Source organism: Buteo buteo, chromosome 10 (assembly GCF_964188355.1).
Source record: "Buteo buteo chromosome 10, bButBut1.hap1.1, whole genome shotgun sequence".
In the NCBI taxonomy this organism is placed as follows: Eukaryota; Metazoa; Chordata; class Aves; order Accipitriformes; family Accipitridae; genus Buteo; species Buteo buteo.
In genome coordinates this window covers 13,035,052-13,052,567 of record NC_134180.1, presented here as the reverse complement: position 1 = coordinate 13,052,567, position 17,516 = coordinate 13,035,052, and the positions used below count along the sequence as shown (strand labels likewise).

General features: G+C 35.6%; 1 protein-coding gene across 3 annotated transcripts in view; it reads left to right on the top strand.

Moving 5' to 3' along the window:
- Positions 1–17,516, top strand: part of TPR (translocated promoter region, nuclear basket protein) — a 45,954-nt gene that overhangs the window by 4,441 nt on the left and 23,997 nt on the right. For all 3 annotated transcript variants that reach the window (XM_075038701.1, XM_075038700.1, XM_075038699.1), the window contains exons 4-26: positions 640–736; positions 1,095–1,198; positions 1,851–2,015; positions 2,749–2,841; positions 2,964–3,044; positions 4,494–4,581; positions 5,085–5,225; positions 6,238–6,329; positions 7,721–7,918; positions 8,448–8,555; positions 9,102–9,328; positions 10,041–10,204; positions 10,601–10,740; positions 10,822–10,970; positions 11,270–11,432; positions 11,859–11,993; positions 12,789–12,929; positions 13,099–13,267; positions 13,763–13,929; positions 14,893–15,045; positions 15,735–15,851; positions 16,948–17,151; positions 17,241–17,425. In XM_075038701.1, coding sequence (XP_074894802.1) covers positions 640–736; positions 1,095–1,198; positions 1,851–2,015; positions 2,749–2,841; positions 2,964–3,044; positions 4,494–4,581; positions 5,085–5,225; positions 6,238–6,329; positions 7,721–7,918; positions 8,448–8,555; positions 9,102–9,328; positions 10,041–10,204; positions 10,601–10,740; positions 10,822–10,970; positions 11,270–11,432; positions 11,859–11,993; positions 12,789–12,929; positions 13,099–13,267; positions 13,763–13,929; positions 14,893–15,045; positions 15,735–15,851; positions 16,948–17,151; positions 17,241–17,425 — 3,281 coding nt within the window. The remainder of the gene's footprint in view (positions 1–639; positions 737–1,094; positions 1,199–1,850; positions 2,016–2,748; positions 2,842–2,963; positions 3,045–4,493; positions 4,582–5,084; positions 5,226–6,237; positions 6,330–7,720; positions 7,919–8,447; positions 8,556–9,101; positions 9,329–10,040; positions 10,205–10,600; positions 10,741–10,821; positions 10,971–11,269; positions 11,433–11,858; positions 11,994–12,788; positions 12,930–13,098; positions 13,268–13,762; positions 13,930–14,892; positions 15,046–15,734; positions 15,852–16,947; positions 17,152–17,240; positions 17,426–17,516) is intronic.

Below are 17,516 nucleotides of genomic sequence, written 5' to 3'. Positions count from 1 at the left end.
AAACAGAACAGGGCCCGACACCGAGCCCTGGGGAACACCACTTGTGACCCACCGCCAACTGGATTTCACCCCTTTCACCACAACCCTCTGGGCTTGGCCATCCAGCCAGTTTTTCACCCAGTGAAGAGTACACTTATCCAGGCCACGAGATGCCAGTTTCTCAAGGAGTATGCCATGAGAGGCAGTGTCAAATGCTGGTCTTGAAAGCTGCGTGATACCTCTCTCATCTTTGCTGTCTGATATTATGTGATAGTGGCATTTCGCATTTAAGAGCAAAGGACCAGCTGGACATTAGTATCAGAGTGATTTACAGGGAAAAACAAAACATTAATTGAAATATGTTGGCTGTTAGGCACTAGAAGAAAGAGGTACGTTAACCTGCCTTTGTTTGAATTCCATACCCCAACATGATAGAAAAAATGGAAGCAGCCATGCTTTCATACTATGTAGTTTAGACTGATTCAGCTGCCCACTATAAAAGCCTCTTATCCCAGTTTTCAGTTGGCTGGGGTAACTTACTGTGGTTTAGCATGCTTCTCTGTGATGGTAAGTGTACCAAGGTGGTATAGTGACTATAAACTGTTATAGAAAGTTGATCACATTTCTTTATTGCTCTTTTGCTGGTTTCTTTTTTTTCAGAGCCATTTAAGTAGAGAAAAAGAAGAACTGGAAGCTGAAAAGAGAGATTTGGTTCGAACAAGTGAAAGACAATCTCAGGAAGTTGAACATTTAAACGGTATAGCCAAGAAGATATTAACAAAATATTTCATGTGATTTTGCTAAAGACATGCTTGAACAATTGAACTGATATGGAGTATCCAGTTTGTATAGGCAGCACCAAGTAATGGATTAGCAGGAAACAGTATTTAGAGAAAAGGAAACAAGGAAGGAAATTACATGCTAATTGCAGAAAAACAGAGCAGTTTGATGCTTGGTTTTGTAGATATAAAAACACATTATACAATATTTTACTGTACAGTATAGAATCACATACATTATGTCTTGCTTATTCTCATTCTTTACAATTTAGTTAAGCTGAGTAATTAAAGCTGTTATCCAGTTAGCTTTTTTTAACACTGATTTCCCTCCTCCAGAGGATGTTAAACGCTTAAATGAAAAGCTTACAGAAGCAAGCACAGAAAAGGTGAAACTTCAGTTAAAGTTGGATGAACTTCAAACATCAGATGTTTCCATGAAGGTATGTAGTACTTTATATGCATAGTACATGTTAATGTTCTACTAAGTAGTTGTTAATATGTGATGTAATCATCATTTTGTCATTATTGTCTTTGAAAGTAGGTCAAGTGTACTCCTGTTATTTATAACAAGTTATTTTATTATAAAATTGCTGGCTGTGACTGGAAATATGATATATATTTATAGAAGGCAAGGGGGCGTGAAGTTGGGCAAGCATGTCCAAGCCTCACTGGTGGCAATGGTGGCTGCTCCCGCACACTAGGAAGAACAACTCCAGGTCTGTGAAGGCAGGTAGAAAGGAGAAGAATAACTGTGAACCTGCACCATTTCTCTGTAGGCAGAATAAACTCCATAAAAAGCTGAAAGAGAGGACAAAAGAGAAGGAAAACTCTGATGCTTTAGTTTATTTCCTTTAACTAGATATTAATCTAGTTAATGTTCCCAGCTAACATAAACTTTCAGGAAACTAACTCAAGTTTCAAGAGACTGGTAAGTCAGTATTACCAATGTAATAAGGAACACTGCCTGTCATTTGGTGCTATTTACTAAATTACAGTACATTTTTGCTACTCCTACTCTGATCGTACTACTTTGATTAGCTTCTTTATTTTCTGTGGAACCAGTAAAATTACACTATGCAATTTTCTTTTTAGTACCGTGAGAAAAGGTTGGAGCAAGAAAAAGAACTACTACAGAATCAAAACACGTGGCTGAATGCTGAGTTGAAAGCCAAAACAGATGAACTTCTACATACTGCCAGGGAGAAAGGCAATGAAATCTTGGAGCTTAAATGTAATCTGGAGAACAAGAAGGAGGAGGTAGTGTAATTGCTGAGTGCTTTTGCCATTTCTTATAAATTATACCTCCTGATTAACTGTATTAAACCAAACTGAGTACTTTAATAACTGTATTCAAATAAAAAATAAATGTTTTGCAATTAATAAGGAGGTGTTTTTTCTTTTAACTTGTGATTTTTAAGGAATATGTACAGTTACCATTATCTTGATTAGAAAAGTCAAAGATTTTAATTATAAGCTAGATGTTTTGGAGTAGCTGATAACAAAGCTATATAACAGTATAATGCTATTAAAATGTATGGGAATACAGATCTTAATAAGGGAAGGGACAGAAGGATCTGACTTAACATTCTTTGTGGATTGGAGTGATAATATTTTTATTTCCCTGCAACAAAATACATGGCAGAATCAATGGCTGTATTTTGAAAATACACAGTTTCAGTGAGCTTCTGTTTGAGTACCTGAGCAGTTTCTTTAAAAACTGACACTTGGTCAGGTTTTCTGTGGCACTTAGCTCCACTGAGGCTTGTGGGTTTGTTTGGTTATGCATAATTGGAGCAATTTGGAGACTCTCACTTTTTCATTTAGCTGAATGCGTGGGAGCAAAGACTGTTAGAAAATGTAACCATTTATGCTCTTTCTGGAACTTTTGGGGTTTTTTAAAGTAAAAAAACAATGAGATGGGTATTTTCCAAAATAAACTGGACTAGAAAGACAAATCTATACATAGTATTCTCATTTATTCTTTGAACAGGTTTCCAGAATGGAGGAACAGGTAAACAGCTTAAAACAGTCAAATGAAAATCTTCAGAAGCATGTGGAAGACCTTTTGAATAAACTGAAGGAGGTAAGATGACTTGAAGTATACGTGAAACAGCATTACAGTTGCTTCTACAAATTAAAAAACAAAATGTGTGAAACAGAAATAGTGGAATGCTCCCCCACCCTGTCTCTTCTTTAATTTACTAGGCAAAAGAACAGCAAGGTAGTATGGAGGAAAGATTCCACAATGAACTGAATGCCCACATAAAATTATCCAATTTATATAAGGTGAGTTTATTGATTCTGTTATAAGCGTATACTAGTATTACTTGGGGATGAATCTTAGCATTAAATGTAATGCAGGCCAGTTTCAGGGTTTTTTTCCCCACAAAATGTGGATGTGGGAAGACTACTTTCCACTGCAAAACACTGTGAAACATCCAAAAGGTTGTTTTCTTTGCTGCTGTCTTAGGCAGCATTTGAAATCTTACGTTGCTTGGATCATTTTGTAAATTAAGCAAAACTGGGGTTAAAATAGTAATTTTATGCTAACTGTTTTGAGGCTTCATGTTGGATGAAAGTGATGTGTTGGGAGGTAAAGGTTTGTATGTAAAATATGACTATGCAAGAGATTTTTCTGAGTTTAGTTAGTAGAACTTCATTTCAAATAACACTGCAAGTGTTAGCGATCTGATTAAGACGCAGCTGAATGTCATGTATTGTGTCAAATAAGCACCATCCGAAGAAGTAATTTTTGTTTGTTTTGTCAGCTCCAAGACTGAAAAATATCCTGTAGCGTATTGAGTAACACAAAGTCAGCTAAAGAGGACAACTGATTGCTCTTTAGTTTACACGTATTAGATACATGGGTTAATGAGCTCTGTTTCCTGAGTTTTCTTGCATAGATACTCACATAAACATTCTACCCTGTTTAATTGTGAGGTCTACATTAATACTTGTCTGATTAGATGTAAACTGATGTCCCTTCATTGAACAGCAAGTCAATAGCTAACTTTTCTGGAGCATAATGCATTATCATTTACCTTTTAATTTGGTTTGGTTTGGTTGGTTGTTTTTTTTACTCCTACTCATTCATGCTTTTATTATAGAATCACTGATTTGAAGGAGCTTGAAGGTTTGTCTTCCGCTTAACATAGGGTTTGCTATGTACTTGTAACTTCTGATGTATTTGTCTGACCTGATATTAACAGCATCAAGATTGAGTGCCCTTCCATGGGAGCATTTCTGAGACTTCACTGATTAGCAGAAGTTGAATCAACTTTATTTCAGTTATCTCTAATGGATTTGAGGAATTGCTAAAGTATTGTACAGTCTTGCACTTGTGAGATCACTAACTGGAAGCAAAGCAAGTTTATGTAAGATTCCCTAAAAATACCAAATTTTTCAGAATTATTAAAATTGAGTACTCAAAATTTCTCCAAATTTTCTTTAGTGAAGAGAAGGAACAAAGCCAGCACCAGCTATAAAGCAGCTAAAGGGCGTACATTTTATTTGTATTCGTCATATCAAATCAATGTCTGACACTTCTTACTCTCAGATGGGCAGTTTGCATCAAAGTGAGACTTAATCCAAGTGAAAAGAGAATTGTCCAGTCTAGGTGAATCTTCTAGAATTTTACTCAAAAAACTACATGTTCAAAATTTTTTGTAAGTTTGAGCTTTCTTATAAAAATATAGTTGCTATGTACTAAAAGGTAAATAATATGCTTTTATTTAGAGTGCTGCTGATGACTCAGAGGCAAAGAGCAATGAACTGACAGGAGCTGTAGAAGAGCTGCACAAGCTCCTGAAGGAAGCAGGTGAAGGTAAGCTGTGAGTAAGAAATGTCAAATGGAACAGAACAGTTGCGCTCCTTTGTAACTGTCTTGTTCAATTGAAAAATAGATACTGAGCATTTATGAAAGGAACTTCATCAGGCTTTTGGGATGGTGGAAATATCAGTTACTTTGTAACAAAAATTTTATGTGACTATTTGAATTTACTTGGGGGAGGAACTATTTTCAAATATACCTGGAATTTTACTTTGGATTTTGATGAGAGGATTTAATTTTGCAAGGTATGTCTTAATTTTAGTTTCTTGTTTTAGATTCCTTTTCACTGATAAAAGGACAGTAGTTCATATTTTAGCCCTCTCCTAAGCAAAGGTGATAGGCAGCAGTTCATGCTTCTGTCATGCTACTGAGTTTTCTTATTAGCATGAACTTCTGCAGATCATACAAAGTTAAATTTAAGGTACATATGCAAATTCTGATCTTTTTAGAAGGAAAAAAAACCCAAACAAACCACCACTTGTCTGATTTAATTTTAGCTAATAAAGCAACCCAGGAGCATTTGGCCGAGGTGGAAGAGTCAAAAGCTGTAATGGAAAAAGAACTGAGAGAGAAGATCAGTAAACTGGAAAAGGAGCTGGAGAATGCTAATGACTTACTGTCCGCTACAAAGCGCAAAGGTACAGATAACACTGGGAACTAAAATACGGAAAGCCTCAGGCTTTCTATCATCTTGCATGAAAATACTATGCTGAATTTCTGTAGTAAGTAAGTGCATTCATCTTAACTCATCTTTGGTCATTTCTAATCATGAATTTTAGAAGCTTTTTCATGTATATGTATGTGTATGTGTATATATATATGAAAATACATACTTCCCCCCCCACCAGAAAATGCATTTCTATCAAAATGGTTTTTTAAGTTTGTTTGTTAATCTGACTTATCTTTTTAAAGAAAAGGGAGAGGAAACATTTCCTTAAGGCTGAATCGTCATGCTTTTAATTATTATCTAGAGAGGGGAGTAGGGATGATAAACTATTCTTATTTTCCTCTTAAAAAAAACCAACAACAACAACAAAAGAAAAAAACAACAGAAAAGCTCTGTCCTTAAATTTCTATCTAACATTAAATCTTGCTCAGTATTCACTGTTATAGTTCTGTCATTTTATGTTCAAAAAGAATAGTTTGTTTGCTATATATAAGTAATTTCTAAAGGAAAGAGAGAGCAGAGCACAAAGGAATGGAGAGGCATGAAGTGTGTTTGCTGTATCCCTATGTTAATTTATGAAAATAAACCAGTGCCCTGCCACTCTAGACCCCTGGCAGTTTGCTGAGAAATCTGATGTTAAGCTTTGCTCCCGCTGTTTCAGTTGCTTACATTCAGAAATGATCTAAATTTTAAGAGTCTAATAGCAAAAGCTTTTCAGCATTTCAAATTAAACTAGTAAGAGACACTGATAATGTATGACATGGAATACTGTATGTAATACCAGTCACTTGCACATGTGTCTGTATATTAAAGATTACAGAAAGCTCTTAAACCAGTAACTTTAAGGGCTTAAAATAGTAATTTAAAATACAGTAGTTAAAAAGCACAAAGGTGAATGAAGACATTCTTTGTATTAATAAAGAATATTTATGATGGGAATTATTGCAGCTTTGTAATGGTAATTGGTGGGATTATATCTTCAGGAGCCATATTATCTGAGGAGGAACTGGCAGCTATGTCTCCCACTGCTGCAGCAGTAGCTAAAGTAGTCAAGCCTGGAATGAAATTAACTGAGGTAAGTGAGAAGAAACTTTGGTTTCAAGGCCCTTGAAATGCCAACAGAGAGATGGTAATCATACAAGGGTGCAGACTTCATTGACTCTTTTGGATTTGGTGTAATGCCTGACTGAAGTTGACGAAATCTTTTCATGTGTTTGAGGCAGACTTTACTGGCTAAATTATTAGGATTTTTTTAACGTACCTTACAGTTTTTCTTTAGTAGATCAAAACATTTGTAGGCTCTTTAAGTTCTTTTTCTGAAATACAGGGGGTTTTGTGCACATAAACTTATTTTCTGTATGCATTTTTGGCAGGAGCTTTTTTTTTTTCCTTATTTACATAATTTTTTAATCTGTACAGCTGCACATTTGGCTTATACTTGCAGAAAAATTTAACATAATCATTGAATGGTTTGGATTGGAAGGGACCTTAAAGATCAACCCCCCTGCTGTGGGCAGGGACACCTTCCACTAGACCAGGTTGCTCAAAGCCCCATCCAACCTGGCCTTGACCACTTCCAGGGATGGGACATCCACAACCACTCTGGGCAACCTGTTGCAGTTCTTGCCACCTTCACAGTAAAAATTTTTTTCCCCAATACCTAACCTAAATCTACCCTCTTTCAGATTAAAACTGTTACCCCCCGTCCTATCACTACACTCCCTGTTAAAGAGTCCCTCCCCAGCTTTCCTGTAGGCCCCCTTTAACTACTGGAAGGCTGCTGTAAGGTCTCCCTGGAGCCTTCTCTTCTCCAGGCTAAACAACCTCAACTGCCCCAGCCTTTCCTCATAGGGGAGGTGCTCCAGCCCCCTGATCATCTTCATGGCCCTCCTCTGGACCCACTCAAGCAGGTCCATGTCTTTCTTCTGCTGGGGGCCCCAGAGCTGAACACAGTACTCCAGGTGGGGTCTCATGAGAGCAGAGTAGAGTGGGGGAATTGCCTTATAATGGTAGGTCATACATATTCCATGGTTTTTTTACACTTCTGTTTATACAATTTGTATTTTCATTTTGTTTGTTATTGGTCATTTTGTCCAACCATTAAATTACTTTCTTCTGTGCTTGCTGCTTTCTTTTGTGATACTAGTTTTGATATTTCTATTATCTTAAACTTGCATAAGATTTGTCCCTTTTACATAGAATTCTTCTATTGCACACAGTTGAACTATAAAAGTTTGCCATTTTTAAATTTATAGGGATAACTGCTTTGCCATGGTATGAGTCCTAAAAACACATTGTTTTGAAAGTCCAACTTGTTTCTCTGAATTAAGTTGTATGACAAGTTGTATGAAATTCTACTGCTTTAAGGTATGAATTGTATACTTACCAGTGGCTCTTTTTTAAGACGTCTGTCCAGGTGTATCAAAAACAAACAAAAAAACAAAACCAAAAAATCTTTTGTTGCAGCTGTACAATGCATATGTAGAAACTCAGGATCAGTTGCTTTTGGAAAAGCTGGAGAATAAGAGAATCAATAAATATTTGGATGAAATAGTGCAGGAAGTAGAAGCCAAAGCACCCATCTTAAAACGTCAGCGTGAAGAATTTGAGCGTTCCCAAAAAGCTGTTGCTAGTCTGTCTGCAAAGCTTGAACAAGCTATGAAGGTCAGTATAAAATAAAAGTGCATGTAAATTTCTGGAAAAAATGTATTTTTAATTCCTTAATCCTAATGGCTGTCAATAAATGTATAAAATTGATCTTTTAGTCAACTTTTATTGTGAGGAAATATCTGTTGAACTTTCTAGCTTCCAATTTAGTGGGCTGTGCAAAGAATTTTACAGAACCAACATTTTTCAGAATTTTTTACAGTGAAGGCTTAAATGTGGTGACTTATAATCTCTGATTTTCTGAGAGAGTAGAATTCTTTATAAACAAAGATTAGTATTTGTCCAAAAAAATAAAATCGGACTTCGGTGCTCACTTCCCATTAACTTTAAGACATACATTAATACAGCATGAAAGAGTGTAGCTTTTGATTCCTAAACATTTGGAGTTTATCCTTTGGAGTGTTACTTCAAAGTAGTAAAGTGCAGTTTTATTCGCAAGGCATGTCTCTACATGACATTATCTCTCTGGAAAGGAATGTGTCAGAGTTGAATTGCTACGTGTTCCTTAATGTTTGTATCCTCACAGGAAATCCAACGATTGCAGGAGGATGCCGATAAAGCCAATAAGCATGCCTCTCTGCTTGAAAGAGAAAACCAGAGACTGGAAATACAAGTAAAAGATCTTTCACAGCAGGTAGAACAAATGTTGCTATGGTTAAATGTACTATTTGCAATTTATTTATTAATATGGTGCTGTATTTCTGAAGTTTACTTTGAAGTTGTGTTCAGCCACAGTCATGTAGACTTTGGTTGTCATAAAAGTCTTAGTGATGTTAAAAGCTTACCCTTAGGGCAACGTGGTATTTACATTTCTGTTTACAAAGTTAGAGTAAGTTTAGCTGCATAGAAGTGCTGCTGCTTTGCGATAATATTGTTAAACATCTGACATGGAAAATTCAGATACAGATAGATAGCTATATAACTTCTTTGATTGGAACATCCTGTGATCTGTTCGCAGAACTGAACACAGACTATCTACTTCTGACCTTGATGTGGTTTCCTTTTGTCAGACTGTTTTTTCTATAATGTAATTATCTTACAAGTTTTTATTGACTGTAATAGTTTGTATATTGTAGGAAAAAAATACTTAATTTCCAAGTACTTTATTTCTAATGTATTGTTTTTCAGAGTGAACTTTTGAGTCTGTGTGCAAGTCTTACACTGGAATGTTCTCTTTCAGATTCGTGTGCTTTTAATGGAACTTGAAGAAGCTAGAGGCAATCATGTGATTCGTGATGAAGAAGTGAGCTCTGCTGACATCAGTAGCTCTTCTGAAGTGATATCTCAACATCTAGTCTCTTACAGAAATATTGAAGAACTTCAGCAGCAGAATCAGCGTCTCTTGGTGGCTCTTCGGGAGCTGGGAGAAGCTAGAGAAAAAGAGGAGCAAGAAACAACATCATCAAAGTAAGCTATCTGTTCCTTCTAGTAAACTGTTTATACTAAATAGTAACAGGGAATTATTCAAACACTTTTCAGTTTTTTTGCTTCTGATTGTTATTAATTGTGTGCACCTGCATATGTAAGTGCACATATGCTCGTGAGCAGCTATGTAAGTCATAAAGGCAAATTGTTACTAAGCAACACTGTCTTCAGGTTTAGATTAAAATGGCTTCATAGCTATATATCTTGTAATAGGTCCTCTCATCAAAATGCAAAGTAAAAATAATTGTCGGTCTTTTAGTGAATGTGATTTCACACAACAGAGCTGTTTTTCGAAAAAGAAAAGTTTTCATTGCCATTAGCTGAACAAAAAATTACATATGTGCATGTCTAACTCACTAGCTGTAAAACCCACAGATAATGTATTTCTGTATTAAAATAAATAATCAGCAGCCTGATTCTCTGCTTATGCTACTGACTGTTGTTTGAAGTTATTCACGTGAATAGAATTGTCTCTATTCTGCTTTTCATGGAAGAGGCCTACTTCCTTTGTCATCTACAAAATGGCAAGCCCAAAGGCCAGTCTTCCTATAATTTTGCTCAAAAACCTCAGTGGTGCTTAACTTTCAAAGATGCAATAAATGTACACTGAAGGACTCTGACAAAATGTAAGGGTTGTGTCATTTTGGTATGCCTTGCTGTGTGTGTCACTGAAAACAACTGTTGTTGGTTTCAGAATTTCTGAGCTTCAGAGTCAGCTTGAGGAAGCTCTTAATGAGCTGGAAAAACTGCGTGAATCGCGTCATCATCAGTTGCAGCTTGTTGAGTCCATAGTTCGTCAGCGTGATATGTTCCGCATATTGTTGGCACAGACCACAGGAGCTATCATTCCCTTGCAAGGTAAGCTTCATGTTTCTGCACCATTGGAAAAAAAAAAAAATTGTCATTTGTTATGAGTTTTCAGTAATGGTGCTGTAATGGTACTAGTAACTTCTGTTAATCTAGTATTCAACTTTTACCCTTACTCACTGGAAAACCCATGAATTTGGATTTAGACACATGATATTATTTTTACAGTATAATAACTTGCTACATAATGACTGACATGTAGTGGTGACGACATGTGTTCTGGTAGCATACTGTAGGTATAAAGAATTAGTTGCTTAGGAGAGCCCAAGACTTTCCTAGCAATACAGTATTTTTCTAGCCATATTTCAGTGTGACTGTATGATCTTCTGCTTTGGCAAGCATTCATTCAATTGTTGCCTTTAAAATTCCCTTTATCTTTTTTTTTAGCTTCAGGTATATTACCAGAGGAGATTTCTCTTACATCTACTCCAAAGCGTCCAAATTTACCTCAAGCCATATCAACTCCTGCTCCATTGTCAGTGACTGAGTCAGTGGAGACTGTGGAGGCTAAGGCTGCACTTAAGCAGGTATATTTTTCCATAAACACTGTAGAAAGCTATCACTATTTTTAGTCTTGTCAGCACTTTAATGTCTGTTCTTTGATGTAGTTGCAGGAAGTTTTTGAGAACTATAAAAGAGAGAAGGCAGAGAATGACAAGTTGCTGAATGAACAAAATGAAAAGCTTCAAGAGCAGGTCACAGACTTGAGATCACAAAATGCAAAGATATCCACACAGCTGGAGTTTGCCTCCAAACGGTAAATCCGTTATTTAATTTCATTGCCTTATGTGTTCTCTGTCAACAGAATCATGTTGATTGCTTGATATCATTTGCTCAGGAAGAGTTGCCAGTTAAACATTAATATTGTCTATTCTGTTAAAGAACACAAAGGAAATAGTGAAGGAGGGATCAAGAATATACCTTCTAGTTGAGTGAGCCACATGTGTGAAAAGTGATGCACAAGAACATGAAACATACAGCTGTGTTCATATACCTCTTGCAATTAAACAATTTAATGTGGCAAACGTAAACTTTGCTTTGTTGTTCCATGGGAAGTTATGAAATGCTGCAGGATAACGTTGAAAGTTATCGTAGAGAAATAACATCTCTGCATGAAAGAACCCAGAAACTCACAGCAACAACTCAGAAGCAAGAGCAGATAATTAACACTATGACTCAAGACCTGAGGGGAGCTAATGAAAAACTGGCAGTGGCAGAGGTTAGTAATACAGTGTATTATACTGCTAGATATTCCACGTTAGCATGAGAGTTTTTCTTACGATTATCTTGAAAGCTGTCAGAACTTGAATGTGTGGCTTTTTGAGTGCATCAGCTATTAAATCTGTAAAAGCTTGTGTGCATGTATATCTGGTCCATTTGTAACATTCCACAAAATATCTTGAGTACAGAGTGAAGATGCAACAACATTCCGAAGGTGTTTCAGTTTACAGAGAAAACAGAATTTGATTAGTCAAACAGTTGTGTTCTTAGTGTTCTTGGCTTAATTTGCATGAATTTTAATTTACAATCTATAAAAAGCTCTTTTTTAAAAACAGTATTAACTAATCATAAAAAGTAATATTAAAATTAATGGACAGATTTGGGATTGATAACAAAGTTCTTGTTATTATTTGCTGTCTTAAAGGTGAGAGCAGAAAACTTAAAAAAAGAGAAAGATATCTTGAAGATGTCAGATGTGCGTTTGACTCAGCAACGTGAGTCTTTATTAGTTGAACAAAGAGGACAGAACTTGCTGCTTACTAATTTGCGAACTATTCAGGTATGTGGTATTATTCTTATGTCCAAGTTTGGTCTGTCTTTCAGAGTTTTCAATAAATACCCATGAAATGGAATAAAACAGTCATGGCATAGGGTCTTAAAAATGGATTTTCTTTTTTGTTGTTGTTACAAATTGACACTGAACTTAAAATACTTGAGCAACTTGTTTAAGCACGTTTGTTATTTGTATCCTAAATTATGATACTTTGGTATTTACCTGGGCAAAGTCCTGATAATTTTGAGTTGATGAGAAGGGTTTTCACAATAAAATGGGAACATAAAACATGGAACAAAGTAAAAGGAAAAAATCTGTATGTTAATTTTTATGATGGCAAAATATACCAGTGCCTGCCTTGGTAGTTTATTTTTCTATTGTTTTAAGGTATATTTACTTTTATACTTTTATGTCGTCTATTATAAGGTATATTGACTCTTAGAGTATATATTTATTTTTATATATGTATTTAAGGTTGCACACTTTATTATGTGACTGAATTCTATTTCTATAGTAGATCTTTTGGGTTTTATTAATCCCTGGAATTAGACTGCATGGGTAATAGATTTTCTTCTAATAATACTTATTGTATCAATATTATTGAAAAATCCTTCAAAACTAAGTCATACATTGTAAGTGCTACTTTTCCTAATTTTCTATATCTACCTATTATTGCTTGCTCCCTGCAGTAATTATCTTGTGATGGGAGAAGTGTGACAACTTTGTACGAAGTGCTGGAGTAAAACAGAAGAAATTTATTAAAGTGTATTGTAAGCATAGTGCATTGTGCTCTTTTATCAGGGAATACTGGAGAGGTCTGAGACGGAAACAAAACAAAGACTCAATAATCAGATAGAAAAGCTAGAGCGTGAGATATCTCAGCTGAAGAAGAAACTAGAAAGTGAGGTGGAACAAAGACATTCCCTTACCAAAAATCAAGAGGTAAGTATAATTATAAATATGCTAAACTTGTTTTAGTGAAAATAAACCAATAGTTATGTGGCTTCTGCCAGCTTACAGTGCATTGTTTTTCATACGTGAACTTTATAAACATATTTGGTCTTTGTGCCATTTGTGAATAATTACAAGTTTAAGAACCTTGTGTTTTCAGGTTCATATCCTGGATCTTAAGAGGCAACTTGAGACTGAGACAAACCGTCACATTAACACAAAAGAACTTTTAAAGAATGCCCAGAAAGAAACTGCTATGTTGAAACAGCAGCTTAACAGTACAGAGGCTCAGCTAGCATCTCAGTCATCACAGAGGGCTCCAGGGAAAGGTAAGATGGTTTTCTACGTTGAATTTCTCTTTGTTAAACATTGCTGTCTGCAGAAAGGTAAAATTCATAATTCATAATAACTTAGATTAGGAGGACAGTACACTAAATAATAAACCTCTTCACTATTACAATCACATATTCAACCAATTATAACCAGGGTGATTTGTTAAAGTAAAATTAATGTCCAGGCAGTCTTTGACAAAGGGGAAAAATAAAGCAAAACTTAGGAAAGGATCCCTTTTATTTTTATTTGAAAGAACTTAAGTCTGTTAGGTAACTTGTTTTTAAATAGCCAATTTTTTTTTGTCTGAATCAACAATGTTTATTGTAAGCCACTATTTTGGTTAGGGCTAACAGTTTTATTTAGGGAAGCTTTGTGAGAGTGATTGTTTTTTCCATGTTATTATCCTAAAAAGACTTCAGTTTTCAACAGAACAGTGGTTTGAAAAACTGAATTAAACTTCATCAGTTAATGAATGTGTTCTAATATTATAGGTCAGCCTAGTACAAGTGAAGATGTGGATGATCTTGTAAGTCGACTAAGACAAGCTGACGAACAAGTTAATGACCTGAGAGAAAGACTCAAGACTAGTTCTAGTAATGTGGAACAGTACAGGGCCATGGTTCTTAGTCTAGAGGAATCCCTTAATAAGGAAAAACAAGTAAGTAGTTGCCATTGTTTATTAGAGCAAAAACAAACAAAATGAAGGATTTTTTTTTTGTACTATGGTACAGTCTGTAGGATTATGGGAGGAATTACAAAAAACCTAAAGTTAGTTTAGAAGGCATTAGAAGATAATGTAGTAAGACCATATTTTGGACAATTTTATTAAAAACACTTTTAATCATGGAAATATTAAACCTTTTTGCAGAATAGTTCTAAAATGTTGCATTGTAAATTTGATTCAAAGCTGTATTCTGCCAATGTCTTCCTTTGAAAGAGGGGAATTGACTTTTAAAAACTCTTCCTTATAACCCTGTGATCAATGATTAAAAATATTAATTAGCTCTCAATCAAAAGCAATTTAGTTTACACCTTCTGCATCAGTAAGGTCTTCAGTGATGCAAAAGAACACTCTATATGTAGTATTCATGGGAAAAGTTTAAGAATGACCTTCTGATCTGTCATACACTCCACCATGTTAATAGCGAATGAAGCCTGTTCTTCCAAGCTGTTTAGCATATCAAAATAAGATAAATTGGGGAAACAGAATTCTCATCTTCTACAGAAGTTACAGCATCAGTACATGATGGAGTGCTGTTTGTCTAGTATCCAAGTTCTCTGCCTGTGTTCTGTTACTGTAAAAACTTCATCGTGGCTTGATATGCTTTAACAATATTGCAGATTCTAGTGTGTGATAAAAAGATATGCTGGCTACTGCACATTTGAGTGCAGTCCCCTAAAACATTTCTTATGTGTACTTCATGAGGTATTGCAGCTTTGAAGGAAAAAAAAATAAAATTCAAAGCTGTTCGTGATTCTCCACATTTTCAGTGTTGTTATTCTACATGAGGTGCTACAAATACCTATTCTGGCTTTGAATTGGTAATAAAATACTGGTTTCATATCAGAATACCCTATTTAAAGGGAAAAAAATGATCTCTTATGGTGGATTTTAATGAAGGTGACAGAGGAAGTTCGTGCAACAGTTGAAGCACGTCTGAAGGAGTCTTCAGAGTATCAAGCACAGCTAGAAAAGAAGCTGATGGAGTCAGAGAAAGAAAAGCAAGAACTGCAAGAGGAGAAGCGTAAAGCTGTGGAGAATATGGAACAACAGGTGTGTGCTGAATGCCCCCTCCCTTAAACTCCCTTGTAGAGAGTCCACAAGAATGTACTTTTACATAATTCCCTAAACTTCAGTTTGTTTTCACAGTATAGTAGTGTGCAAAACTAAATCTTCTAGAATGTACAAAAGGCTAACTAAATTTGTGAAAGGTTTCCAAACATGAGTAGTACATTAACCTTATAACTCTTCTAGGGTGATTGTGTATTTAAAGCTGTCACTATCTTCCTGAACTTAGAGCAGAGATTGCAGAAAAACATGAGTAAAAGCCTTTGAGAAAGGTTTCAGAAAACCCTTTTTGGAACATGAGCCAAAACCAAATCTGTAGCATGCATGTCTTTTAAAACCAGAGTGGTCTATGACCTTGTTTGTCTAGTTTATATTTGGGCTCTTACTGGGGTTGAAAGAAACAAGGTGACTGCAACTAGACTTACTGCAGGTCCAACTCTGAAAGAACAGTAATAGATTTTTACCAGGAAAGAACTCTGTATATTAATAAGTCAAAATCTTGAAAGTATTTCTCTTTGGATTAAAATTAGTATTTAATAAAATAAAATAAAAAACCCACCCTTCGGTTCTACATTATTCACAACTATCTACATTCAAAGCCTTGCTGCATTAAATACTTTGCCATTTAGTCTTTGTTTTGTTTTTTTGTTGTTCGCCCTACCCCATCACTGTAGCTCTCGGAACTAAAGAAGAGTCTGTCAACCGTGCAGTCAGAAGTTCAGGAAGCTCTTCAGAGAGCCAGCGCAGCTCTAAATAACGAACAACAAGCCAGACGTGACTGCCAGGAACAAGTATGTTTGTAGTATTTGCCTATTTTAGCCAGAGGTAGTAAACTTAATGTTAGTTTTTCATTGTTCTTCAGCTGAACTCAAAACATTTTTTAAAGGTAGTGCTGCTCATCAGAGACTTGTGGAGGCAAGAAAAGTGCTGTAAGAGCACTTTCTCTGTTTTGTAAACAGCTGCTTATTTAATGCTTCATTTTTCTACCTGATCAAACATTGTGGTAATATCAACTAAACTGACTTTGAATATAACATTGTGCTGCAAGCACAGTTTTTGTCACATTTAAGAAAACAACAGAAGATATGATGGCTTACTGTTTCTAAGGTCTGTTTCATTATGTAAAAAATTTTATTGGGGAATGCAATTAACTGTTTTTAATGAATTGCTACCTCAATCTCCTGAGGGAGGAGCAAAAAACTCCTCACGACAAGGTGTCTCACAACAAGACAATGGAGAAAATATCTTTCTAACCAAAACATAATTGTCATCTTTTAAGACTATGGGGCAATATGATGTTTAGTAGCAGCTGATAAGACTGTATTGTTACCAACTGCTTTTTAAAGAAAATCTACTTTTCTGCAGGTGAGAATTCCAGCAACACTGATCAGTGTAAAGAATGCAGAAAAATTTTTGGCTGTTGTTTAATCCAGCCCAAAACTTAGTAGACAGGCATTTCCTTTTTTTTTTCAGCTAATACAGTGGCCATATTCTGTCCTTAGCTTTTTAACCTCATGCAGTAAGTATCTTTGCTCATTCACATGTGGAAGTAACCACTGGATGTTCTTGGACTAATACCTGCCTGTCATCAATGCAGAATCTACAGCAAGAGGTTTGGTTGTTGAGTAACTATAGAGTGTGTCCTCCTGCTAGCCACTCAAAGAAAATTATTTCAAATTCTAATTTTTCCTAAAAACAATAATTTCTTCAAGGGAACCATTCTAAGCTTATCAATCTTTATTGTATTTGAGAATGAAGAGGTTTTGGCCAATGGTTTTCTTTTTGATTAGCGGTCACTGATTTTGTCTAGAATTTGAGAATCTCTTTGTACATGTCAAACAGGTAACATTAAAGGTAACAGAATCTATTTTTTATATTCTTCTGCAGGCAAAGATGGCTTCTGAAGCTCAAAATAAATATGAACGGGAATTAATGCTTCATGCTGCCGATGTTGAAGCATTACAGGCTGTTAAAGACCAAGTTGCCAAGAATGCAGCAGTAAGGCAGCAGCTAGAGGAAGCCGCTCGGAAAGCTGAGTCTGAATTATTAGAGTGCAAAGCGTCCTGGGAAGAGAGAGAGAGAATGATCAAGGTATTATTGTTTTTATGGTTTCAGTGGGTTTTTTCAGTTAACAGAAATTCAGCCACAGAATTCACAGCCATTAAACAATTTTCTTGTAGGATGAAGCTTCAAAACTTGCATCCCGCTGTGAAGATTTGGAAAAACAAAATCGATTATTACATGAACAGCTGGAAAGTCTGAGTGATAAGATGGTGACTTCTATGAAGGAAGCCATGCCAACTGCTGTGAATGTTTCTCTCAATGAGGAAGGCAAATCCCAGGAACAAATCTTAGAAATCCTTAGGTAAATTTAGCTCTAGACTCCTTCTCTCGGTGGCTATAAATTAGTTGCCAAATTAAATAGTTCTGTATTACTTTGTATTTGAAGGATAATG